The 26,712-nt window shown below is 50.3% G+C and overlaps 1 protein-coding gene across 2 annotated transcripts; it reads right to left on the reverse strand.

Annotated features, from left to right (window-relative positions):
* Window positions 1-12,127: 12,127 nt before the first annotated feature.
* Window positions 12,128-25,562, reverse strand: DRG2 (developmentally regulated GTP binding protein 2). 2 transcript variants are annotated; one of them, XM_084764707.1, is made up of 13 exons: window positions 25,395-25,558; window positions 23,144-23,304; window positions 19,705-19,794; window positions 19,210-19,270; window positions 18,328-18,418; window positions 17,762-17,834; window positions 17,554-17,644; window positions 16,911-17,008; window positions 16,490-16,566; window positions 16,267-16,355; window positions 15,576-15,634; window positions 13,076-13,129; window positions 12,128-12,800 (listed from the first exon to the last, which is right to left on the reverse strand). In XM_084764707.1, the coding sequence occupies exons 1-13, from the start codon at window positions 25,456-25,458 to the stop codon at window positions 12,714-12,716; spliced, it is 1,095 nt and encodes a 364-aa protein (XP_084620833.1). In that variant the 5' UTR covers window positions 25,459-25,558; the 3' UTR covers window positions 12,128-12,713. The 2 variants fall into 2 exon arrangements, with proteins under 2 accessions (XP_084620833.1, XP_084620832.1); XM_084764706.1 differs by lacking the exons at window positions 12,128-12,800; window positions 13,076-13,129 and adding an exon at window positions 13,278-14,187 and having other exon boundaries at window positions 25,395-25,562.
* Between the last annotated feature and the right edge of the window lie 1,150 nt (window positions 25,563-26,712).

Genomic DNA, 26,712 nt, shown 5'->3' on the forward strand with positions numbered 1-26,712 from the left:
GGTGGCCTCTGTGCCCGATGGGCCTGGGACAGGTGCCACAGGTTCAGGGACTTGGAGAACACTGCTTGGAGACCAGCTAGGTCTTCTTGCGTGTGGCAGGACCTACAGTCTCTCCACAGTGTCTGAGCGGTGTCTGGGACTGGCTGCGTGGCATGGAGAAGGAGGATCCATAATTCATCCTCTAGATCAGCCTTGGGTTTCACCTTTGAGAGGTGGTGGAAAGTGCTTGGGTGTTGGTTTCTAGTGTGGGTAGACTGGGAGGCCTGTGCTGGGGAAGCAGCCTGGCTTTCGGGTCACCATGGCAACAACTCGCTGACTCTGGCCAACCCCCCTTTGTGTCCCAGCTGGCTCAGCTTTACAGAGGAGGACATTAATCCCTAGATGGGGGAGGGATTCATCTGCCCTAGACCCCTTGCAATGGCCCAAAGTGGGAGTCCAGGTCTCCTGAGGCCTGTTAGGATGCAACCCACCACACCACCTTGGAGAGGAACTGCAAGTGAGAGGCAGGTGTCCAGGGCTGTGGCCGGTGTAACAGGAACCGGCCAGCTCCAGGGAGCTGAATAATACATCAGGGAGAGCCCAGCCACTGCCTCATGAAGCAGGGCAGAGTGCTGTCTCTGCAGGTCATGGGGAGGGAGGGGCAGGGCACCGAGGAACAAAACTGAAGCATGGCACGACCCTTCAAGGCTGCCATTGATGGACTATGCAGCCTCAGGAGAGAGCCCTTTGCCCTCTCCGCTTGCCCTCTCCGCACTGTGCCGTCCTTTTCTGTAGAATAGGAGACAGGCTGTGCGCTGCTTCCTTGACTGGGAAGACAGAGCACCCAATGGTCGGCTGGGCAGTTTAAGAGGCAGGAGAGGCCTCTTGGTGGCTCCTTACCACTTGCAAACCCATGCAATTGGGCGTGTGGAGCCAAGAGGCTCATTCCTGCCCTGGACCTGAACCACAGCAGTTCACCAAGTCGGCGCAGGAGGAGGAAAAGGAGGAGGAGGAGGAGGAGGAGGAGGAGGAGGAGGAGGAGGAGGAGGAAGCTAGTCAGGCTTAGCAGGCTTGGGGGCCACCAGTTTTGAACCCTAGTTTCTATTTCCCTGACAGCATACTAATTTTTAGAAAGGTGCAATATCACAATTGACCTTCTTAGAACTTAAGATGTTTTGTAAAAGGAGAGAGGCGGCATCACAACTCCCTGCCTCCCCTCTTATTTTAAAGATTTATTTATTAAGTACACAGTGTTCTGCCTGCATGTGGGGCAGCAGGCCAGAAGGGGGCATCAGTTCACATTAAAGATGGTTGTGAGCCACCATGTGGTTGCTGGGAATTGAACTCAGGACCTTTGGAAGACCAGACGGTGCTCCTAACCTCTGAGCCATCTCTCCAGCTGCACAACTCTCCTTCTTAGGATGCATGAAAGGAAGGAAGGTACAGATAGCCAGCCTTTTTTGAGGCCCATTGAGGGAAAGCTATTTCTTCCTGATAAAATATAGTTCATATAGTTCATAGATGTGTTGGTCTTATTTATTTATCTTTTGTTGTTATTGCTTTTGGTTTTTCTAGACAGAGCCTCTCTGTGTAGCCTTGGCTGTCCTGGACTCAAACTCACAGCAATTGCCTGCCTCTGCCTCTGGAGTGCTGGGATTAAAGTGCGCCACCATGCCTGGCTTTTTTTTTTTTTTTTTTTTTAAGACAGGGTCTCTCTATGTAGCTCTGACTATTCTGGAACTCTCTGTGTAGACTAGGATGGCCTAAAATTCACTGAGCTCCTCCATTCTCTGCCTCCTGAGTGCTGGGATTAAATATTTATTTATTTTTGAGAAAAACTTTCTAGCCTAGACTTCAAATCACCTGTGTGGCTTTGAATTTCTGATCCTCCTACCTCCATTTCCAACTAAGTTACATTTCCAGTGCCCAGATTTTTAAAACCTAGCTCTTTAGTGTGTGTGTGTGTGTGTGTGTGTGTGTGTGTGTGTGTGTGTTTGTGTGTGTTTGAGGCAGGGTTTCTCTATGTAGACCAGGTTAGCCTCAAACACAGAAATCTACCTGCCTCTATCTCGTGAATGCTGGGATTAAAGGTGTATGCCAGAATGCTTGGCGCATATTTTTAATTCTTAATTTATTTTTATTTTTGTTGGTGTTTTGCATGCATGTCTATGTGAGGGTGTTAGCTCTTGGAGTTACAGACAGTTATGAGCTGCTATGTGGGTGCTAGGCATTGACCTGGGTCCTTTAGAAGAGCAGTCAGTGCTCTTAACCACTGAGCCATATCTCAAGTCCCTTTAATTCTTTTAAAACATTCTACTTTGGCCTTTAATCCCAGCACTTGGGAGGAAGAGGCAGATGGATCATTGTGAGTTCAAGGTCAGGCTGGTGTACAAAGTAAGTCCAGGACAGCCAAGGCTACACAGAGAAACCCTGTCTCCAAACACCAAAAACAAGCTGGGCGTGGTCATGTACGCCTTTAATCCCAGCAGTGGGGAGGCAGAGGCAGGTGGATCGCTGTGAGTTCAAGGCCAGCCTGGTCTACAAAGTGAGTCAATGTTACACAGAGAACCCCTGTCTCAAAAAAACCAACCCCCCCAAAGAAGCACCAAACATAAACAAACAAAAACACCAAAAGCAAAAACCGAAAAACTACTTTGAAGGTGCTGTAGAGATGCTTCAAAAATTAAAAGCACTGTTGCTCTTTCAGAGGACCCCAGGTTTGGGTCTCAGCATCCGTAAAGCCACTCACAACCATCCATAACTGCAATTTCAGGGTATTTAACCGCTCTTCTGACGTCAGTGGGCACCAAGCACTCATGTGGTACACATATACATATGCACACTAAACACCCACCCATATAAAATAAAATACAGAGCCAGGTGCAGTGGCGCACGCCTTTAATCCCAGCACTCGGGAGGCAGAAGCAGCTGGATCCCTGTGAGTTCAAGGCAAGCCTGGTCTACAAAGAGAGTCCAGGACAGCCAAGGCTAACACAGAGAAACTCTGTCTTGAAAAACCAAAATAATAAAATAAAATAAACCACAAATTAAAAGCCCTACTGTTACATTATTATTTATTGTTAGAAGAGGAAGATCTGTGGCCTGGGGCAGCCTTGTTCCTAGAGCACTGCCAGTGCGTATAAAGCCCTGAGCTGTGACCATCATTACATAAAATCAGGGATGCCGCATGCTTAATCTTAGCAAGATGTGGCAGGAGAGTAGAGAAGAGAGAAAACCACCATCTTAAAGAAACCATGCTGGAGTGGTGGCTCAGATCTTCAGAGTGCCTGAGTTCTCGGTGCACAAGCTGAGCAGCTCACATCTATATTTGTAACTCCAGCTCTAAGGAATCTGATGTCCTCTTTTGGCCTCTTTGGACATCCCCACACATACATGCTTACACACAGACACATAAATATCAAATTTTATTTTGAGAACAAGCTTCCAAATGTAGCCCTGGCTAGCCCTAACATGCTGTCCTGGAACTACAGAAATCCATCCATCTCTGCCTCAAAAAAAAAAAAAAAATCAAGCAGGAAATACCTCATTATCAAGGCTGAGCATGCACAGAAAAAAAGCAAGCAGTATGTAAAGGCTATTGGTCAGGGTGCCATTGAGCTCCCGACCTTCCTGGTCCTGCCTCACTTCCTCTCTTGGGAGGAGTGCTTTCTTTCCTAATAAACTGTCTCTTCATCTACCATTATCCATGCCTCCCTGTCCACTTTGTTTATTTTTTATATGTATTTGTGATGTGGTGGGGTAGGGAATGCTGAAGAGATGATGGTTAGAGGCCTGCGATTGTCCTGTCAGAGTACCAGAGTTCCAGTCCCAGAATGCACATCACGCAGCGCTCAAAGACCTGAAACCCCAGCTGCAAGGGATCCACTGTCCACTATGGCCTCCATGGGCTCCCCCTCACTAGATTAAATAAAAATTTAAAAATTGTTAGGTATAGTGGTGAATGCCTTTAATCCCAGCACTTGGGAGCTAGAGGCAGGCAGATCTCTGTGAGTTTGAGGTCAGGGTGGTCTACAAAGCAGGTTTCACAACAGCCAGGCCAAAAAGACCCTGTCTCTGGGTACAATGGGATACACCCACCCAGCTCCTACGTGGTACTGGTGACGAAGCCCAGGACTAAGCTGCTTGAGCATGCTACCAGTGGAGTCATCTCCCTCACCCAAGGCTAATGTTTTTTTGTTTTTTTTTTAAATTTACTTATTTAGCTGGGCAGTGGTGGTGCACGCCTTTAATCCCAGCACTTGGGAGGCAGAGGCAGGGGGATCGCTGTGAGTTCAAGGCCAGCCTCGTTTACAAAGGGAGTCAGGATAGCCAGAGCTACATGAGAACCCTGTCTCAAAAAACAAACAATCAAAAAAGTGCAAAACAAATAAACAAGTCAAATAAAACCCAGTGTAGACTGTCCCCTCTTCCGCCTTTTCTGAGTGGGAAGGCACTGATGTAAGTATGCTTAACAAACTTCTGCTTTTGCTTGTTTATTTGTTTGTTTCAAGTTTCTGCTTTTGATCTTGTGCTTTCTCTAGGCTACTGGTGCTTTCTTTTGAATTCAGAAATAGTAAATTTTCTCCCTAAAGAAAAAAAAAAGAAACCACTAAGTAACTCTGCAGAAGAGGAAGCAGAAGATTCTAAGATTGGAGATGGCAGACACCAAGAAAAAGTATGGCTTCAAGACACAACAGGAGTGATGTTCCCATCAAGTGAGAGACTGTGGCAGCATGCACTGGTCTGCGCTAGATGGGGTCCCAGCCCTTCCAGAGGAAATGGACAAGAGATCCTATGCCTAACCAAGAAGCTATTTGCTGGCTGGAGAGATGGCTCAGAGGGTAGGAGGACTGCCTGCTCTTCCAGAGGTCATGAGTTAATTCCCAGCAACCACATGGTGGCTCACATCCGTCTACAATGGGATCTGATGCCCTCTTCTGGCCTGCAGGTGTACATACAGGCAGAGCACTGTATACACAATAAATAAATATTAAAAAAGAAGAAGAAGAAGAAGAAGCTGTTTGCAACTGACAACCGCTTGCAAAGGAAAAATTGCTTTTCTCCATTGGAGTCTCACTGGGTTAATAAACCACACCTAAGGGAGGCCCTATGCCTAACAGTAAATAGTAACACAAAATGAACTTAGAAGTGGTTTTGGAGAGTTTTTTGTTTTTGTTTTTGTTTTTTAATTCTTACTGGACCTTTGCTTGTATATTATGGTTTCTGATTTTATGTTTTTGTGTATTTGTGTTTTTTATGCTTTTCTTTATTTTTTTAAATTCTGTTTTGTTTTGTTTTTGCCTGTTTGTCTTCTCTCTTTCCTCTTTTTCGTTTTGTTTTTAGACTGCACTGTCCTGGTACTCGGAGAGGTCCTAAAGACAGATACAGGTCAAGGTTTCCTACCAGAAGCCCTCCCTACTCAAGCAACTGAAGCCATCAGGCACCTGCAGCAACTTGTGAAATGACAGTTAACAATGTTAATTTTGAGAGGCTGGTTACAATGTTGCACTTTGATGTCTAGCAGGCGCAAGGCAGAGGCCCAGGCGCTCTGTGAACTTGAGGCCAGCCTGGTCTACATAACAAGCTCCAGGACATACGCACTACGCTGAGAGCCTTTTCTCAAAACAAGCCCCTTAAAATGTTACTTTTGTTTCTGATATCGAGGCTCCATTCTCCACCTAATTGATGACCCAGGGCCCCTTACTTAGATGAACTTGTGTAGTAACCAGCGCTAGCAGCAATGCTAGGTAGCCAAAGGAGTTGGTTTGCCTCTGCCTTGAGACCTGCCCTACACACGGCCCAACAAGACTAAATTAGGAGTCCTTACCTAGAAGTCAGAGGACATTCCTAGACCCAGGGCTTCCTTCTCCAGGCAGATTCTGTAGTGTGTGGATGTATCTAAGACACCTATAAAACACAGTGGGGATGGCAGTGACGGCAGGCAGTTGGATTTTACTCACCTGCTTCATCGTCAAAGATATAATAGCTTCTGATTTTTTCTTTTTGTTGTTTGTTTTATTTTCAAGACAGGGTTTCTCTGTGTAGCCTTGGCTATCCTGGACTCACTTTGTAGACCAGGCTGGCCTCAAATTCATAGCGATCCACCTGCCTCTGCCTCCTGAGTGCTGGGGGATTACAGACCTGCGCCACCACGCTCGGCAGAGCTTCTGATGTTTGCTGACGGCTTCTCTTATATTTTGGGTTGTGAGCCTAGCCTTTAAACAGCCGAGCCATCTCTCCAGCCCTGCCGACACTCCTCAAGGTAAACAGAGGCCAATTCCATCCAGATTAAAAGAACTCTGTGTTATTCCCTAAAGTAAGACCTGTCTGGGTCTCCACAGTTTCAAGGACATCTTAAGAACAAGGCCACTTACACCTGTGAACTAATACAAGCCTCAACTGTTCTCCTTAAAGAAAAAAATAGTCTGACCTTCTTAAATTAAAAGATAAGCCTTAGCTGGGCATGGTGGCACAGGCGGAATAAATTAAAAGCGTAAGAGTCTGATGATATAATCATCAAGTACATATACTAGCAATACTTAAAGAAAAATAATGATGCTGGGCAGTGGTGGCGCGCGCCTTTAATCCTAGCACTCGGGAGGGAGAGGCAGGTGGATCCCTGTGAGTTCGAGCCCAGCCTGGTCTACAAAGCAAGTCCAGGCCAGCCAAAGCTACACAGAGAAATTCTGTCTCAAAAAACCAAAATAATAATTAAAAAAAAAAACAAGAAAAATAATGATGAAAGGCAAAATATAAAGTTATAGTGACTTGTAGTGGATGTACACATTTTTGTTTTGATCTCAAGTGTGAGATGGAGAATAGACCTGTGAGAGATCAGGTGATGTTTATCCACTAGAAGACGAACCACCTCATGCTGGGGCTTGGTTTTTGCCAGCTGAAACACATCTTAGTACAGACTTTGAGAGGATAATATATATGTGTGTGCGTGTGTGTGTGTGTGTGTATGCCCCAAACAGTAGGCGGGAGCTTTTTGGGTCTTGGTATTGTTTGGCTGTTCATCGCTCCACTTTGAGATGCTCCTAGAGACCACTCCACAGAATGCTTTGGGGCTCCTGGTTCCAGCTGCTGTTCCAGATTCTAGCAGCAACTTTGGTTGAATTGCTGGTCTGTTGACATCCTGCCCACTATGCCAGGGGCATCACTCCCAGGAACTGAATCCAAAAAGGTCTACTTCTCCTGTTCCCATTAACCTCTTCTCTCTCCTATCTAGGTGGTTTGGAAGGGAGGTGTAAGCATTAGAGAACCTCAAATAAGGTATATTTGGAAAAGGTCAAAGCCTACAGTGACTGATAGATTTATAATTAAGGCTCATCAGCCAGGCGTGGTGGCACATGCACTTGTAATCCCAGCACTTGGGAGGTAGAGGCAGGTGGTTCGCTGAGTTCGAGGCCAGCCTGGTCTACAAAGCAAGTCCAGGACAGCCAAGGCTACACAGAGAAACTCTGTCTTGAAAACAACAAAAACAAAACAAAACAAAATACAACCTCCCCCCAAAAAAACCCAAATAAGTAAGGCTTATTTATTTATTTATTTATTGGTTTTTTGAGACAGGGTTTCTCTGTGTAACAGCTCTGGCTGTCCTGGAACTCACTCTGTAGTCCAGGCTGGCCTTGAACTCACAGAGATCTACCTGCCTCTGCATCCCAAGTGCTGGGATTAAAGGCGTGTGCCACCACACCTGGCCTAGATTTAGCATTTTTAACTTTCTTGTAAAATTTGTGTTTTAAGTATACAAGTTCCAGACTGTCTGTGTGTGTGTGTGTGTGTTGCTTTCTGTTTTTTCCCAAGACAGGGTTTCTCTGTATAGCCCTGGCTGGTCTCCAACTCAAGAGATCTGCTTGGCTGTCAAGTTCCAGACTTGTGATACAGGGGTTGCAGCCTATTTCAACTATAGGGATTCCAAGGCTTCACTTTCTTTGGCCTTTGTAGGCACTAGAAATGCACATATGTACACATAGTCTATTCATTAATGTACGTAAAATAAATTATATATATGGATCATTATCCTTTAACACCACGGTAAAGACTTCTGGGACCATGGCTTCATGGTTATTGCAGGAAAGTAGGGCAAAGGGTGAAGTTAAAAAAAAAAAATCCACATTAATGCCGGCGGTGGTGGTGGCACATGCCTTTAATCACAGCACTTGGGATTAAAGGCAGAGGCAGGTGGTTTCCTGGGAATTCCAGGCCAGCCTGGTCTACAAAGTGAGTCCAGGACAAAACCAAGACAAACAAACAAACAAACAAACAAAACAAAAACCCCCACAAAAACAAAAAGAAAAACAAAAAAGTTAACCGAAGAGCCTGTCAATTGCTGGATGGGAGACTATCCTCAGGAAAGGCCATCTTCCTGAAGACCTTACAGAAGTGGGATAATGATCATCTCTTAATGCATACACACCCCAGAAGCCCCTTCTGTGATAGATTTACTTACAGAATTGTTTGAAACTCTTATTCTTTGATTGCGTGTGCATGTGAGGTGAGAAGACAACTTCCACTGGAGTTGTTTCTCTCCTAACACCGTGCAGGACCTGAGGCTACCGCTCAGGCTGCCAGGCTTGGCAATGGGCACTTGTGCCACTGGGCAAGCTTGCCTGCTTAAAGTCTGACACACACATGTAGGCAAAACACCAATGTGCATATAATAATAATAATAATAATAATAATAATAATAATAATAATAATAATAATAATTCAATAATTTAGGGCTCTTAATGGGTCAGAGGCTAAAACTGCACTCTGCTCTTATAGAGGATGCAGGTTCCCAGCCCCCATATGACAGCTCACAGCTGCTGGTAATGTCACCTCCAGGGGGAATATGATATCTTGGGCCTCTGTGGGCCCCTTCACTCATGCACAAATACATAGAATTAAAAATAAAATTAAAGAAAAACATTTAAAAAAAGTATAGCTTTGAGTGCCATCAGGTCTCCCTGCAAAGGGGAGGTGGTCAAATATGGGGCACCAGAGTTCATGTCAGAGTTAGTCCCCGCTCTCCACATAACTGGAGAATATCCTGTCCATTGGGTAGATCAGAGTAGGGGTTCAATGTTTACTATTGTATTGTCCTTGCTTAGTGTAATAGTTTGAGCAAGCCCCCTGGGCCCAATCCACCTGTCACCATGATGTTCTTGTAGGTTTCTAGGACCCTCTGAGTCCTTCTATTTCCCCATTTCCTATATTTCTCTTACCTAGAGTCCCAGGAGGATGTCCTCACTTAAAGAAAGAATAAGCAGGCTACCAAGATAAGACTTGATAGCCTATGACCATATAGTGTGGGAGGAGGTCCCCCTCAGTCTTAGACCTAGGGGAGGGGAATAGGGTGAAAGCAGGAGGGAGGGAGGAATGGGAGGATACAAGCGATGGGATAACAATTGAGTAATCTGGATAAATTAAATTTTAAAAAAGCATAGATTCTGGGGCTGGGGAAATGGCTCAGCAGAATCTATGGTTGCTGTGTAAGATAAGTTCCTGAGTTAGGGGTCTTCAGCATTCACACAGAAGCAGGGACAGTGGCATGTCTGTGTCGGGCAGTGGGGGAGCAGAAACAGGTGGGTTATCCTTGCTACTTGCTGGCCAGCCATTCTAAATGAGACCGAGAGCTACAGATTCACGTGCAGTGTGACAGAAGGCACCCACGCCAACCTCTGTGCTTCCCATGCACAGATACAAGCATATGCAAATATACCTGCATGCACAGATACAAAAGGGTAGCTTTCCTTCTGTTTGTGTTTGACCATTCTCTCTCTCTCTCTCTCTCTCTCTCTCTCTCTCTCTCTCTCTCTCTCTCTCTCTCTCTCTCTCTCTTTCTCTCTGTGCGTGTGTTTGGGTGCTGGGATTAAAGGCATGTATCACACTGCCTGGCTGCATATTTGCTTTTTGTTTTGTTTTTGAGGCAGGGTCTCTCTATGTAGCCCAGCCTGTCTTTGAACCCAGAACTTCACCTGCCTCTGCCTCCCAAGTGCTGGGATTAAAACCATGCACCCCCAGGCCTGGCTTCACCCATTCTTTCTGCGGACCCGTCTACTCATGCAGCTGCCTGCAGACCTCCACTGTGGGGCACACCTGCTTCACCACGTGAGTCAAACCAAGTGACTCTGTTTTACCCTTTTCTCCCCCTGTCCCCCAGCAGTTGTAGTCCCAGCTGCTGACTCTACTGCTTTTCTCTTGAACCCCAATCAAATGGTCCTTGACCTTTCTCCTGAGTCGGCTTTAAATTCTTTTTATTTGCGAGACTGCATACCTGCAAAAGGGGCTGCAGGAACAAGGGAGGAAAGACAGAGGAGACAGAGGCTTGAACGCATAGTGTTGCAACCTGTGCCACCGGGTGCTGTTTGGTGGACACAGTGATCGGTGAGGCAACTATGCCTGGGAAACCAAGTCACAAAAGGGAGCTGGACCAAAGGGAAGACAGCTTGGGGACTTAACCTTCTGGGTGAAGGCACACAGGGAGGTCACTTGGGAACACAACAAACAGGAGCCTTTTGAGGCAAGGAGAGGCCAGCGAGAAGCAGCGTCCCCCCCCCCCCCCCAGACCTGGGCCTTTGGGCTCTAGGATTTTGAGAACATTCTCAGTGACATTTTGTCTTGATAGCCCTAGCTAAGACAGACTAGACAGCAAATCAATTGCACAGACCCAGGAATTACCTATCTTTCTATCATCATTTGTGGGCCCTGGCCACAGACTCCTCTAGCTTGGAGAGGCGGATGTGAGTGGATGTGGGGCATCAGGGAGGGATTTCAAGTTGGGACCGAGGGTTCCTTGTTCCTTAGAAGGCCGGAGAGCCTGGGGTTTCTGCTGAGGGATGGCTGGAATGACAGCTAAAAGAAGGGATGGGATGGTTTAATAGTTCCCTGGGGACATAAGGGTGCTGGGGATGGGGGTGTCCCACCCAAAGGGCATAATGAGTTGCCAGATCATCCTAATCTAGGTGTACACAGATGGGCACCCCTTTCAAACGCAGGCTCAGACCGTATGACCAGAATGGTTAGAGCCACGCAGCCCAGAACGGGACAGGTGGGGACACCTGAAAAATATATAGCTAGTCTAGGAATCAAGCCAGAACTGAGTCAGAACTGACCCTGACCCAGCTCCTCTCCTTCCCAGCCACCCTGGAAGAACAGAACAGGCCTGGGCTTGGTTGCTGCCCAGGGAGCTCATGGGATGAGCAGCATCTCCCAGGATTAAGGCTTTCCCTGCTGTTGAGTAGGGAACGCCATTGTCCTGACAGATTCCTTCCCTTGAGTGCTTAGGGAAAGGAGCCGAAGCAAATTGCTACATCTTTACCTGTCCTGGTGTACCGCAGTCGCCATGGAGTCCCACGGGCACCATGCCCATCTCATAGAACAGTAAAGCTCAGGAGTGTACCCAGTGAGGCGAGCCCAAGGCTCAGCTCTGCTGCCACCCTGATGCTACCCTTCTCTTCTCACCGCAGTGTCGGGGCCAGTGGCAGAACCCCAAGGATCCAGGGTCCCTTACCTGGGTCCTGTGGCCGGCTCCCAACCTGCATGCTGTTTATTAGGGGGTCCTATGTCTGCCTCCACAGAGCTGGAGAGAAGCTCAGGCAGCCACATTGACCGCCTGGGGCCCGATGTATATTTAATGACATCTATTATTCCTGTTTTGTCTCTGGAAAGCATGAGCAGCTGCCATGGGAGCAAGGAACAGCCTGGGTTGCAGCAGCCTGCTCCACATGCTTGCCGGGCTCTCTCCCTTCTTGGTGACTATACACAAACTGGGTGATGTACCCCAGAACCCCACTTCTCAGGCAGCCAAGAGCACTGTACACCGTCCGTGGAGAGGCACAGGACCTTGCCAGCACCAGTGGAGTCCCCATCTGGCTTGCGTATTAGCTACCCTGCACTCTATTCCAGTAAGTGTCAAAGGTTTCCTAAGGATGCTGTGTACTCAGGCAGCTGAGCCTGACCTCTGGAGGACCACAGTGAGGTGGGGAAGTGGCAGGGGCAGATCGTCTGGGCAGTCTTCCTGAGGTGGGCAGATTCTGGTTACCCAGGCCCAGGCCAGTCCCTTGCAGGCCCAAGCTATACCGACTTCCCAATGACCGCCAGGTTCCCTGCTGCCCCATCGCACTGGACCAGGCAACAGAAATACAAGTTTCCCCTGGTCTGGGCAGGAATCACTTGCCATGTTTTATTTCAGAAAGTAGGGCAGAGATAGGAGCTTAGAAGGTAACAGATCCAGACTCAGATGTCCCACCCAGGCAGACAGGGACTGCTCTGGGAGGGGCTCCAAAAGGGAGGCACTTTAGGACGCTTTGGCTGGGCCCTGGTTTCCACGAGGCACAGCCCTGTGTTGGAAGGAGGACCTGGGAGGCTTCGTCCTGAGCCGCTAAGCGCTAGAGTTGTCAGGAGTCTCAGCCTCAGGGCCCCAGACAGGCCTACCTGAGCCTGGGTCAGCTTGAGGTCTGGCTGGGCGGATGTGGGTAACTAGCTGTTTGAGTGCCCGGATGGGGCACAGGAGAGGGACACAGGCTGTAGGTTCCTAAGGAAGCCTACCACAGGAACAGGCTTATAAGAATCGTCCTCAGCAAAGCCCTGGTCCCCAGCCTCACCTGTCCCAACACTGCTTACTGAAGGAGCTCATGAAACAGCCGACTTAAGAGTCCCTTCCTGGGGGATATGTTTGTCTTTTTCCTGTTTGTGTGTCCCAGGGGGTCCAGGTTCCCAGGAGGCAAGCTGTGCAGCTGGTGTCACTACTTTTTCACAATCTGGATGACATCTTCATGTTCCATGGTGTGAGTCAGGCCCACCCGCTGCGGGCTGTACTTGGTGCTGGTGCCCTGATGAGAAGCGCAAAGGGGACATGTTAGCCTCTGGATTGTCCAGGCTGTGGGCAGACAGCAGGGGGAGGCGGTGAATGCCAGAGGCAGTAGATGCTGTGCAGCACAAACTCTGTGGGCCTTGGCAGGAAAGCAGTCCACTTAGCCTTGGAGCTAGAGTAACCTACTTCCAACTCCAGTTACTCATGGGATAGGACAGATAGACTGGAGGGTCCCCACGCAGAAGGGCAGGGATGCTGTGCTGAGCCTCCCACCCAGCTCCTGCCCGGACTCACCCACACCAAGGCGTACTTGAATTGGCTGGCCAGCGACCGATGGATGCGGTGGCACTAGGGGACAGGAGAGTCAGGGAGATGAGGTCCTGGGACTGGGTCTCGCAGTGAGCAGCCATCCCACGTGACACCCCAGGCCGTGAGTGAAGGCAGGCCAGAGGTCTCATAGGCAGGAGCCCTGTTCCACCCCCACCCCCCCAGCTCTCAGCACATTTGACACCACAGCCAGGGACATTTCTGTAGATGCTAACCCTTTGCCTGTTTCTTCTGTACAACTGGACACATGCTCCTTTAGAAAAGGCCAGGAAGGCTTTTCAGAACACCTCCCTCGGCTTGGAGGCATAAGGGCTTGGTCACTGTCTTTCAAGCCTCCTGACTCCAGCAGTGGCCACAGCATCCTGCACAGTACATCCCACTCCTCTCCTGGGCCCAGCCTATATCCTTCAGGCCACAGGGAGACCCCCAAGGGGCAGGTAGCAATTGTCCCAGAATTTGGACCCCTGGATGTCACGGTGAGGGTACCGCGGTAGAGGTGGCTGCGAAGGGACTGTGCAACATCATTCCTCCTCCTATAGCTCACAAATATTACAGGCCCAGGCCTGCAAGAACACTTCCTGAACAGATATCGTCAGCTGACTGGGTGGGTGACAGCTAGTAACAACCATAGCAACCGATTTCCTAATTCCCTATTGGAAGGCCAGAGAGTGAACACTGTGGGCCTGGAGGTCAGCTCTAAGCTACAAACTAGCTTTTAAGCTCTCTTTGGTCTGCTCACCAGAGAAAGACGGAAAGCCTGCCTTGCCACCTGCAGTCTAAAAGCATAGTTCTGTCACCCCTCACACCCACTTGAAATTCTGACAGCCAGTGCTTCTCCCTGCGGTTTGCCACAGGCACCACTATGCTGTGTCTGACAGAAGGGACACTTCTGGCCGGGCCCATTTACCACAGGTCCTCCAGGGGTCTTTTTCATGACAGGGGACTTCCCTGTAATCCTTTATGAAAAATGCGAGTGTGCCAGAGATGGAAAGGTGCTCTTCAGAGCCTGCAGCTCTCACAGCCAAGCCACCAGTGTGTATCATAAAGGCCCCGGGGTCTGTCATCTGCAGAAGAGGGGGCTGAGGCAGAGGATGAAGAGTTGGGTGTGCTGGCAGGTTTGGCTGGCTCTTCTGGTCTCAGCCAGCAAGCTCAGGGTAGAGGCAGGCCATTTCCTCACAGGGAGGGCTTCTCTGGACAGTCCAGGCTCTGAGCAAAGGCCAAAGGTCCTCCCCTACCATACTGGCCTCTTCTCGTTTGAGTGCCTGATGCCTGTGCCCACTCCTCACCTTTGTCCCTGCCTCTGGGCCTTTACACATCTCATAAGCACCATGCCTGTCTCTAAGTGTCCTGCTCTTCCTACCACATACAGTGAGAGCCCGTTTACTCTGGACAAGCAGCGTGGGCCAAGGCAGAGCATGCTCTTCCAGAAAGGCCTGAACCTGTGTTTAGAGCTGTTTGCTGTGACTGTGCTCCCAGCAGGGACACCACAGCCATGGCTCCAGAGGCGGCTGTCGAGTACCCTCAACCCTCCTTAGCCTATGGCTATGAAACCCGGGCCCAGAAGAAGAGGTGACCAGCCTGGCTGTGTGCCCAAGTACCACAAGGCGGGTACCCAGCTGGCTCAGGCGGTGTGAGGGCAGAATACTGGCCTGCCTACCACTGTCTTTGAGGACCTGCAGGAATGGCTGAGAGAGAGCAGGAATGGAGGAAAACAAAACCCAGGAAAAGAACTTGGAAGCATGGCTGTGTGGCCTGAAGCTACGCAGGGGGTTTGTCAGGCAGCAATTCCAACAGGGAAAAGGGCACTTCTGCCCTAAACCCTGAACTGACTAGGCTGTTCCTTCACGTCTGTACCCAGTCTTACTCTGCACTTACTCAGACAGGGGCCTGGCATCTGCTAAGCTCTGGCAAGACCAGGGCTGCCATGCTTGCTGATGTTCAATGAACGCACACTAGGGCAGGAGGCAGCCACAGCCATCCTGGACTTAGGCAGTTGGGGAACAAGGCAGAATAGTTAGGTCCCAGAAGCCCTTGGGGGCTGAATGGTGGCCACACGAGATGGCAACTCTGAGCACTGGCTCTGTTGCCAAGTGGGAGGAAAGAAACTGGCCTTTCCCAGGCTTAGCTCCATACACACTGGAGAAACTAGAGTGTAACGGCAAAGGTGAAAAGGGTGACAGCTCTGTTCACTGACAACGAAAACCCTGTAGCATCTTGAGCTGAGCCAAGAGCAGCGTTCACTGGCACCTTCTCTGAGCCTTATTCAGCGTGATCTTAGCCACCCTGCAGTGTTTACCCTACCTTACCCCACAGGAAAAGAGAGCCACCACCACAGCCCACCTCCCTGGAGGATTTCAGCATCTAATAACCAACTGAGCGAGCCTGCCATACCCCACCTTTCCTACCCTGGCTGGAGCAGTCAGCTCAGGCCTCATTACTCTGTCCATGTGGGTGGGTTTCAACTTACCACATGTTCAACAGAGGCCCCTTTCCGGAGAATGATGGCATCTGTGAAGTCTGGTCTCTCTGGAGGGAGATGGAGCCGTGTCAGCCAGTCTCTGCCTGTGCTGGATGGGGCTTCCTTTATAAGGGGGCCCTGGCTGGACACCCTTTCCTTCTCCCAAGCCCCCAGCCTTCTTCTTTGCTATCTGGTATAGCTTCAGCACAGAACCTTGTGCTATGCCACCCTGTCACCCATTACAGAACCCAGAGAGGAGCCACTGGAATGTATGGACCAAATGGGCAGGGAGTGGGTGGAAGCTGGCACCTAGGGGGGAAGCCGGAGCCCTTCCTAGCTTACAAGGGCAGGGTCAGCACCAACTGCTCCAAGTTCAGGTTTAACCTGGCCACGTGAGCAGTGTCCACCAAGGATGAGGACAGAGTAAAGAACCTAACACGGAGCCTGCTACTGTGGAGGGAAAGCAAGAGAGCAAGGCTGCCGTGACCAGCGGGGACCTCACACAGCTTCCAGACCAGCTGCCCACAGGCAGCGGCTCAGCCACGTGGGCTCAGGTCAAGGACTTCTGCTCCGAGAGAAGAGCAGAGCTTACTCTAACAGACAAACTGACATGGAGACCTCTGGATGGCACAAACAAGCTGGCAGCCCTGGGAAAACTGGGGGAGGCTCAGGCATTTCTGAGCTGCTGTCCTCAACTCACGCCCTCTCTTCTTGGTGTAAATGCAGGTGAGGGCCAGGTACTCCCAAAGCATCTCCAGCAGGTAGTCCAGGTTCAGCTTCATGCCGCAGCTGCAGGGAAGGCAGTGTCAGGCAGGCAGGGCCCTGGGGCTCGGGGCCAGAGTCTCTACTGTTGAGGCCTTGGCTCAAAGCAAACGAACAACACTCAGGAAGGAGAGCAGAGTGGCAAGGAGCCAGCTCCTTACCTGATAACTACGCTGTTGGGCTTTCGGGCTAAACGGTCTACTTCTTCCATGGAGATCTGGTCGATTTTGTTATACACCTGAGTGGATAGTGGAGGTAGGCAGTCAGTGGAGGTACAGTCAGGCCAGGGTCTGGGCCTCAAATGGTAGCCCTTGCCCATGGGCCTGCTCCATTCAAAGGCTCTGGCTGGAGGAGGTCCCCCTAAAAGGAAGGGCCAGGTGGGCTGGCACCCTGGTTTCAAGCTTTCCATGCCCCTTAGACTCCAGCAGCCACGGAGGCAGGCGAGGGGGGATAGGGAGAGCCCTAGTTCCTCTCAGCAGACTGCTGAGGTGGGTGGGAGCAGCGACAGTAGTTCTGAGTCACTGCAGTGCAAGAGATGTGCCCAGAGGAAAGGCCACGAGCCTGGGCCAGCACAGCACTTACATACAGGCAGGGCATATACACCCGGTTCCCCACGATCACATCAATGAGCTCATCTGGGGAGCAGTCTTCTCGAAAGAGGACTTCGGCGTTGAAGATCTCTGAGTAGCTCAGATTAAGGGCAAGCTGTATACAGGCATGGCATCCTCCTATGTCTTTTAATGGGGATTAAGCAATAAAATGTATTGTGGCCGTAGGGCCCTGGCCACAATCTGCTTGTGAAGTCCTACAAGCTCTGGAAGCTTGAGGGACCCTCTCATTTCTATTCCCTAAACCACACGATATAAAAAAACAAACCAACAGATGACTTCAACTTTTGCCGCCAGGCGGTGAGATGGCAGCTGGAACCCCAGGCTAAGTGTCCGGCAGGCCACAGAAAGCTGGAGTCCCTTCCTGCCCCTGCTTGGCCTCACTCATCGGTATCTCTTGCCTCTGGAGCCCTGGCCCATCCTCTAGCACCCACTAACAGATGCCTACACAGCCCCTGCTTCTCCAACCCAGAGACCCCAGTTCTTAGAACAGTTTCCCAGAATACTTGGCCACCTGAACATCCAACAAGGAGCGAGGAAGCCACCTGCCAAGTGTGTGGCTGAATCCTGAGCCCTGACAGCTGCCTGCCACCAGGAGGCGCTGTCCTGAAGGATACTGTACTCGTGTAGGATGAGCTGCACCAGCTTCTCAGAGCACTGTGTCAGTGTGACTGTTGAGTTAAAGGAGATGCCACCACCTTTCTTGGGCTGGAACAAGACAGAGGCAGGGAAAGCTCCTGATGGAGGGGCAGGAACACAAGCTGTCTGTCCCTTGTGGAGGGCCAGGCAGTTCCCAGGCTGCCCCTCGGTAGACTGCGGGCGTACCTTGAAGTAGATGTTGGGCCTGTGCTTGTTCAGGCGAATACCCACAGACTCCAGCTCCTTCTCCAGCAGGGACCTAGGCAAAGGCTGGGCCGTCACAGGCTGTTTCCAGGCAAGCCACGGGGCTCCCCATGGCCCAGGCAACGCTGCTCGTACAGGCAGAAGCCACTAGCCCCTTCCCTACTAACCCAACAGCCCAAAATCATGGGGAAGCCTCTAAAACAGAGGCTAGACGGTGCCCTCGTGGGTGCCCAGAGGAGGGCGAGCAATAACCAAGGCTAGGCTGTGTCCCTTGTACCCGAGCCTAAGGTCCCCAATCCTAGCTGGACACAACCTAGGGGAAAGGACATCTAGGCTGGGTGGTGCTAAGTTAGATGCAGAGCACTTGGGCCAGAGACACATGGGATCAGCTCTGTGTAGGGGGATGCATGGCATCCCCGTGTGCCCTGCTGCACAGACCTCTGCACATCTCCCTGTGTACAGGGGCACATAGCATCCCCGTGTGCCCTGCTGCACATCTCCCTGTGTACAGGGGCACATAGCATCCTCGTGTGCCCTGCTGCACAGACCTCTGCACATCTCCCTTGGTGGCATCCAACATCATGACGACGACATCAGCTGTGCGTGCCACAGCTATCACCTGCCGGCCACGGCCTCGCCCTGGACAATAGAAGGAAGGCACAAACGTGACCATGCGGCCTTAGATGCTAGTCTCTCACAGACCCTCATTATTCCTGTTGTAGTCTGCTCTGTGCTATGATTTGCCTGGCATTTTTTGGGGTGGGGTAGGGTAAGGAATCCTTGAGCTTCACGGAGGATGGCTTTTGTTTTTTTTCTGAGACAGGGTTTCTCTGTGTAGCCTTCGCTGTCCTAGACTCACTTTGTAGACCAGACTGGCCTCGAACTCACAGCGATCCACCTGCCTCTGCCTCTCCAGTGCTGGGATTAAAGGCGTGCACCACCACCGCCTGGCTATGGGGGCTGTTTTTATTTGTTCTTTGAGACAGGATTCACCCATGTAGCCTAGGCTGATTTTGAGCCTCGGCCTCCTGAGTGCTGGGAATACAGGTGTGTACCACCTTAGCCCAGCTAAGACTGGTTTTAGAAGTCACCACCTTAAGTGGAATAAGAGGATACTAATGACCTTTTTCCCTTCCTGCAGTAGGCCCAGGCAAACTTAATGGGCATTGGTTCGTTTACTACTTAACGGTGCTGTGAATTTGGTACAACTATGCCCATTTTAAAGATACGCATCCAACCACTGGACCAAGATTACCTAGTGAATATGGCACCAACATCTGACTTGTAGCCAGTCCTGTCTGGAAAGCAAGGGCACCAGGACTAGCGATTCAAAGGTGATCTCCATGACAACCCCATCCACTTCAACACTCAGTGGCAGCGCTCCAACCTGTTGTTCCCTGCCCCTCGCCCCCCGCCTGCCCTGCCCCCACCTTGCGCTGCTCCTTCAATGATTCCAGGAAGGTCCAGCAGCTGGATGTTGGCACCTTTGTACTAGGGAGGAAGCAGAAGAGAAGGGTGAGGCAAGGCTGGGCCACTGTGGCCAAATCTGGGAAGACCCACAGAGCAAATTGCCGAGTTAACAATCAATCAGCTCATGTGGAGATGCAAGGCTCCAACATCTGCTACCCATGCAAGCACGGTCTGAAGTCTGAAGCTTTACAGGGGGGTAAAGAAGCAACCAGCCAGCAATCAGGGGCAGGAGCTGGATGTGCAGGGGGCAGAGCTGCCATATGCGGGCCTGCTCTACTAGGGCAAATTAGGGTTCTAGGCCAGCCAGGTGCCTCTCATTTAGGTCTCCAGAAGGGCCAATACTGCAGGATGTCTCCACATGGGGACAGCTTCCTCAGATGCTCACACAATGAGCACTTCGCAAACGCAAACATCAGCACACCTCTTTCTACGCAGGGCCCAGCACGTTCACTTACTTCAATGACCCCGGGGATGCACGTCAGGGTGGTGAACTCATAGGACGCAGCTTCGCTGGCTGTAGAGGTCATCAGACTCAAGAAAGTGGACTAGGAGGAAAAAAAGGCCACTGCCCTCAGGAGTCTTAACTCAGTCTCCTGGACATGTCCCTGTGGGATGCGGGGCTCCCTGTCTCAGGTGAGGGACCTGGCTCCTAGGCTCGCCTCACCTGTACCAGCAGCCTTTCTCTGGCCCGACTGCCCTAGTGAGACCAGAGTTCTGAGGCTGCTGCTGCTCTGGGGGTGTAAAGGGAGTTGCACACCAACAGAGAAGCTGGTTCTGAGAGCACTGGCTGCCACCACACCCAGCAATGATGCTGGAGGCTAGATCAGATGGCTACCCTGCGGGGCAGGTGGTGTCCGTCTGCCACAGGGCTCATTAGAGGATGCTTTCTTTCATAGGCACACTAACTGCAGATGGAGAAAACAAAACAAATGAAATATGCCTAGTCTATAGCAAGCACCCAAGGGACAGTGACTGTTGCTCACTCCCCCTTTCAGTGCTCTGCGTGGTGATGGGCTCAGGAGCAGCTCCAGCCCCTGGCACAGACCCAGAGAGAGCTTGCAGGCCTGCCTTTGAGCAGCCGTCTGTATCCATCCCTGTTCTGCTGCACTCTCTGTACGCCGGTGGCCTTGCTAGAGAAGTAAGTCAGCACACCCCAGTCCTCCTTGGAGAGATGGCAGGTCCTTGACTAGGGCAGGAAGTAGATCAGATCAGCCAGGCCTCTGGAGGGAGGCGAGGTGGGGGGAACACAGCTGTGAGGGCGTGCTGAAGCAGTCAGACAGCTCCAAAGCTAGGACTTCATGCAACCCTTGAGCAGCACTTTGCCAAAATGTCAAGATCATCAAATCGGGCTGGGACTATGGCTCAGTGGTGGGTGGCTGCTACCCCAGGTACTGAAGGGGAAGGGTGTGTTTGGGGTGGTAGCTGAAGCAGTAAAGTGTTTGCTTCCCCAGCAACCATGAAAAGAACCTATGTTCAGTCCTATAACCTCAGCACTGGGGAGCTGGAGCAGAGGGAATCCTCGGCAAGGTCCAGGCCAGTGAGCGGTCCTGTCTTAAAACCCCAGGTGGAAGCCGGGCATGGTGTCACATGCCTTTAATCCCAGCATTCAGGAGGCAGAGGCAGGCGGACCGCTGTTTGAGGCCAGCCTGATCTATAAAAGTGAGTCCAGGACAGCCAAGGCTACACAGAGAGACCCTGTCTCTAAAACAAACAAACAAACAAACAAAAACTACCAACAAACAAACAAAACCAAAAAACCCAACAACTCAAGATGGAAAGCTGGGTGTGATGGTGCAGGCCTATAATCCCAGCATGTGGGAGGCAGAGGCAGGGGGAACTCTGTGAGTTCCAGGCCAGCCTGGCCTACAAAAAGAGTCCAAGACAACCAGGAGTACAAGAAAAGTCTTATCTCCAAAAAATAAAAACAAAAACAAAACAACAACAACAACAACAAAAACCAAGGTGGAAAGTCCAAGAAATGACACTTGGCATTGCCCCTAACATCCATACACACACACACACACACACACACACATCACCATTATACATATGTAACCAGGCACACATGAACATGCAAAAAATAAAACTAGAAATCAGGGCCAGATATGGTAAAGCACGCTTTTAATTAATAGCATGCGGGAGGCAGGGGCAGGTAGAGCTCTGTAAATTTGATGCTAGCCTGCTCTGCATAGCCAATTGCAGGCCAAGAAGAGTTCTATAGTAAGACCCAGTCTTGAAACAAAACAAAAAGTAAAAAATCAAATTATGCTGAGACTGCCTAGAATTAGGAAGACAGGACAAATGAGTGAGATGGGGGAATCCAGGGTGGTGGGAGACACTGAAGGAGATGTGAATCAAAGTAGGGAGACAATGACAACAGCTTGACTTAATGCATAGGCTGTAACAATGGTGCTAGAATCATGTAACAATGTTACCAAGAAAGAAACAGTGGGGGGGGGGGGAAAAAAAGAAAAAAGAAAAAAAAAAAAAAAAGAAACAGGTGATAAGGGCTTTGGGAACTCTCTCTCTAACAAAACATCCAAGATCATTCTAGTATTAAAAATCTATTGGCGCTGGGCGGTGGTGGCGCACGCCTTTAATCCCAGCACTCAGGGAGGCAGAGGCAGGAGGATTGTTGTGAGTTCGAGGAGGCCAGCCTGGTCTACAAAGCAAGTTCAGGACAGCCAAGGCTACACAGAGAGACCCTGTCTCAGAAAACAAAACAAAACAAAAATCTATTGGCAAGCAAGGTGTGGTGGTGCACGCCTTTAATCCCAGCACTCGGAGGCAGATCTTGTGAGTTCAAGGCCAGCCTGGTCTACAAATTAAGTCCAGGACAGCCAGAGCTGTTACACAGAAAAACTCTGATTCAGAAAAACAAAACAAGCCGGGCCTGGTGTCACACGCCTTTAATCCCAGCACTCAGGAGGCAGAGGCAGGTAAATCAATGTGAGTTTGAGGATAGCCTGGTCTACAAAGTGAGTCCAAGATAGCCAAGGCTACACAGAGCAACCCTGTCTCGGAAAAACAAAAACAAAAAAAAGGGATACCAAAACAAAACAAAAATCTATTGGCTATCAAAATGGCTCAGGAGATAACAATGTCTGACTTCTACCCCAGGACCCACAGGATGGAAGGAGAGAATCTACTCTCTTGAGTCCTCCCCTGACCTCCTCCACCCCCAGTAACATTTAAAATGTATTCAAACTTTCTCTGCCCTGGCAATGATGCTTACTTAACCTTACTTCCCACATGAAAGCTACGTCAGCATGCACAGGACATTAAACTAAACCGCTTTGCAGAAGAGACTCTAGAAAACTCCAGAGTGACTCCATCACTTCACTTGAAGGCAGAGTCCGTCTGCGCGCCTTGAGGCTGCCTCTTCTCTTGACTCATGGTCTCTGCCCTTCCTGAGGTTCTCTCAGGCAAATACCCCGGCTCTCCCAAAGTTCACAGGCGGGCTCCCCTTGATGGGCCTCTGCACTGATTCCTCCCTCAGCCTGCCGTGTTCTTATCCAGAACTCTGCAAGCCCCCTTGGGTCCCTAGAGGAGCCTTCACCTAGGCAGACATGCCTGGGAGGGCCTTGGGCTTCCCTGGAGCCTAAAACCACCAGAGACAGCATTTAAATTTGCTCAAGTTGTCCTTTCTGAGAGGGAATATGTGTGGGGAGGGCTGGGCATGCCGGTCTCTGGCGCAATGCTTGGCACAAAGTATGCACTCAGTAAAAGTGTGCCGCTGGTTGTGATGGAAGGCCAACTATTCCTGCTACTGAGGAGGAAAAGTAGCCTCTAAGTCAGGGTGATAGTGAGGGGAGGCATTGAGGGTGGGGCTGGGCATGCAGGTAGGTGACCCTCTATTGTTGTCCCCCAAGGTCCACACGGACCATCACTGACCTTACCCACAGAGGGAAAGCCAATCAGTGCCACACGGGCATCACCTGACTTCATGACATCAAAGCCCTCTCCTTTAGACGACGCTGATTTGGAGGGTTCCAGGAGCTGGGCCCGATACTTGGCCAATTTTGCTTTCAACAGGCCCAGGTGGTACTCTGTAGCTGGAGAAGGTAAAGCAAGAATAGAAATAAGTGTCACGGCCTCTACCTGACGAGTCAAGTGGGGACCCACACATGGGTCACTGCTGAGAACATCAAGACGAGACAACAATTACCTCAAAGGAGAGCAGAAAAGCCACCCTCTGCCTCAAAGGTCCTCTTGGTAATTCTCACTGGGACCTCAACATCATGACTATGGGCAAGGAGCATGGATGGGCAGCACTAAGGTACCCGAGGCAAAAGGGAGGTTACAAGGCTGCTTTCTGCTCCCTCAGAAGCCTTAGCCTTTACTGGCATCTTCCCTAATGATTATGAACCAATTCTGAGCAACCAGGAAGTTCCTGAATTCTTCATGACCTGCCATATCCCAAAGATGTCCAGAGAAAACCTGGGTCAGGCTCGAAGGCCTCAGGTCTCCCTCTCCTGCTTCCTTATGGATGCGGGGCATTTCCTGTGGTGCTAGAATTCTACCAGTGCACCAGTGTGTGCAGGAAGAGGACACTGTGACACACACAAATTCACCATGCTGAGATATACCTCGGAGGGAATCCCTGTATGGGCCTCACCCCTGTAGCCCCAGGTAGAGGTACGGGTATCTTGTGCTTTGTTCTGATTTCATGTATCCTGACAGCACCCAGTATTCATGACAGGCAAAACATAGTATTTTCACTGTGAATGCTGTTCTTTTTGTCTCCCTTTATAATATTATTAGGGTATGATACTGTTTTCAAGTTCTGGAGGAACATGGGTCACGTCATTGAGAAGGAATTCTGTTTCAAGTGTTATGAAATCTTCATGATAAAAGGGGGTGTGGTTGTGGCTGAGAACCAGGGGACTCACCTGTCCTGCCCCCCACCCCCACCCTGTTCCACCCTTCTCTGACCATCTACCGCTCCCCAATACATTACGGAACTGAACAAACTGACTTCATCCTTGCTTCGGGACCTATGAACCTTTTGTTGCCTGAATTTCAATCAGATAGACCCCGCCCTGCCATTACTGGCTAGCAAAGTCACTTAAGCTAGTGTGTCAACTTATCTGCAAAACAGGAACAGCAGCAGCACTAACTCATTTATCCCATTTCTGCAGGACTCAGAAAAGCACCGAGCCTACTGCTTGGAAATCCCACCTCTTCTCTCCACTGATCTCCAACCCCAAAGTTTGAGGTTCGGATTTGCTGCTTCCTTGGTGTGGTATATTTGGGGTGGTTTACTTTAAATATTAAGTGCTCACTCTGTGGCAAGGGCTTTGCACATGTGAATTATAACAGAGCCGATGGGGGGGGGTTGAGACAAGGTTTCTCTGTGTAGCCTTGGCTGTCCTGGACTCACTTTGTAGACCAGGCTGGCCTCTAACTCACAGCCTGCGTCTGCCTCCTGAGTGCTGGGATTAAAGGCGTGCGCCATCACGCCCGGCAACAGAGCCGATGTTATTTCCATCTTCAGATGAGGGCACCGGGTATCCTAAAGATGACTTGACTTTACAAGGTTTCTGAGCAAGTACATAGTGGACAAGTTCTCTAGTCCCTAAATCCTCGACACTACCTGGGGGGGGGGGGTAGGGAGTGGGGGGGGGCCCTGCCTGTCTGCCCGGGCAAGGCAGGTTTTGTTGTTTTTGATTTTCGAGATGGGGTTTTTCTGTGTAAGAGCCCTGGCTGTCCTGGTCTCACTTTGTAGACCAGGCTAGTCTCGAGGCCACAGAGATCCGCCTGCCTCTGCCTCTCAAACGCTTGGTTACAGGCGTGCGCCACCACGCCCGGCTGGGGCAAGCTGTTCCGTGAGAGACCTTAGCTCTTCTCAGCATGAAGGCCCAGCAGGCAGGAGCCTTGGGCAAATCCCCGGTATTGCCTTTTTGGGTCACTGGCTTATACCGTGCGCTGAGGTTTCTCTACCGATCACCGAGTCCAGCCCTGATCAGATCTCTCAAGAATCCTGAAACCACATCGCTGCATGTGCCCGCTCCTGCCTCACGCACGCCTCGGCACTTTCCCGGCGTTTCTCCAGCCTCCGAGGAGGCTCCAATTGCTCTCTCATTTTACAGAGAAGAAACACAAAAAAGGGGAAAAAGGGAAATCACTCCGATCCCGCCCTTACCCTTGTTCTTCTGCGTCCGAGCGATCTCCTTCTCGATTTCCGAGATTTTCTCCAAGATCCCCATAGCTGCAGCTTCGGTGGAGACTGACGCTGCCTACAGCTTACAGTGCTGGCAACTCAGATCTGACGCTGGAGGCAAAGCAGCCAGAACCAGGAAGCGCACCAAGAACGGAATCCTCCTGAGCGCCTGGTGCTGCGAGATTTGGAGTCCGGGCAGACCACACGGAGAACAGATACCATTGGTTCCTATCTGACGCAGGAGCAATGTGCCAGGACCCAACCTGGTCTAGGCTCTGGTCCATTAGGGCCACACAACAACTCCATTAAAAGCTGGACAAAAGGACTTAAACATTTTCCAAAAAGGACACAATGACACATGGAAAGGACCTCTGTCAGCAGGGCAGGGAAATCTACACTATTGTGAGAAGCTGCTTATCTTCGATGGCTTCTAGGAAGCACACAAAAATAATAGGAAACAGGTGAGGGTAGGAGGAGTTGGCATAAAAACAGCTAAAATGTTAAATAATAGCATATATGTCTAGGTACATACACACATATATGTATGTGTGTGTGTGTCATAGGGAGAGAGAGAGAGAGAGGGAGAGAGAGATTGATTTTCAGAAATCACTGTCACCACCTCCAACTGAAAACCCAAACCAAGTGTCAGCTCAGGGACACCCTCTTCATTTTTTGTTCCGTATGTCGCAGAGCTACAAGGTACCTGTCATCATAAGCTTAGCTCTCTCCTCTCTTTCCTCCTAAGCACACTAATTGCTCTTTTCTACTACCCTTCTGCCGCTCTCAACAGGGACAGAAGCAGGTTAGTGGTCTTTGATTTTCTAGAAGCGGCTTCTGCAATGCCTGCTTGCCCCCTGCATCATCTGTTCCCCACGCCACTTTCCCTGTTCTTCCTCCAATTCATGAGTGGTTGATGTCTGGGAACACCAGAGCGTAATTTCTAGTCACCTGGGATTCCTTAGTGATCTTGTCCTACCTCATGGGTTGCAGAGTCCCGCAGGAGTGCTGACAGACAACACAGTATCTCTGGTTTCTCCTTATTTCATCTGCCAGCACTCGGAAGTCTAGTGTTTCCCATGTCTGCAATTAAACGCCTGTTCTTTTTAACTTTTTTTTTTTTTAAACAGGATCTCTATGTAGCCTTGGTTATCCTGGACTCATTTTGTAGACCAGGCTGGCCTGGAACTCACATTGATCCACCTGCCTCTGCCTCCCAAGTGCTGTACTTGACTGTAGGCCTCTTCCAGCCATGGCTTTGCATTTGTATGCACATGGAGGTGGGAGAATAACCTTGGGGAGT

This window comes from Acomys minous, assembly GCF_964271855.1.
Source record: "Acomys minous genome assembly, chromosome: 16".
Taxonomy (NCBI): domain Eukaryota; kingdom Metazoa; phylum Chordata; class Mammalia; order Rodentia; family Muridae; genus Acomys; species Acomys minous.

What these genes read in the sequence shown, in the direction of transcription:
- DRG2 (XM_084764706.1), bottom strand. Translation starts at nt 25,458, where the DNA reads ATGGGGATCTTGGAGAAAATCTCGGAAATCGAGAAGGAGATCGCTCGG. An exon ending in TGTATATGCCCTGCCTGTAT is followed by an intron (nt 16,567 to 16,910) that starts GTAAGTGCTGTG and finishes CTATCCACTCAG; the next exon opens with GTGTATAACAAAATCGACCA. An exon ending in GGGCCTCTGTTGAACATGTG is followed by an intron (nt 14,188 to 15,575) that starts GTAAGTTGAAAC and finishes CCTCTGCCTCAG; the next exon opens with CCCCCTCTTCTGCAGATGAC.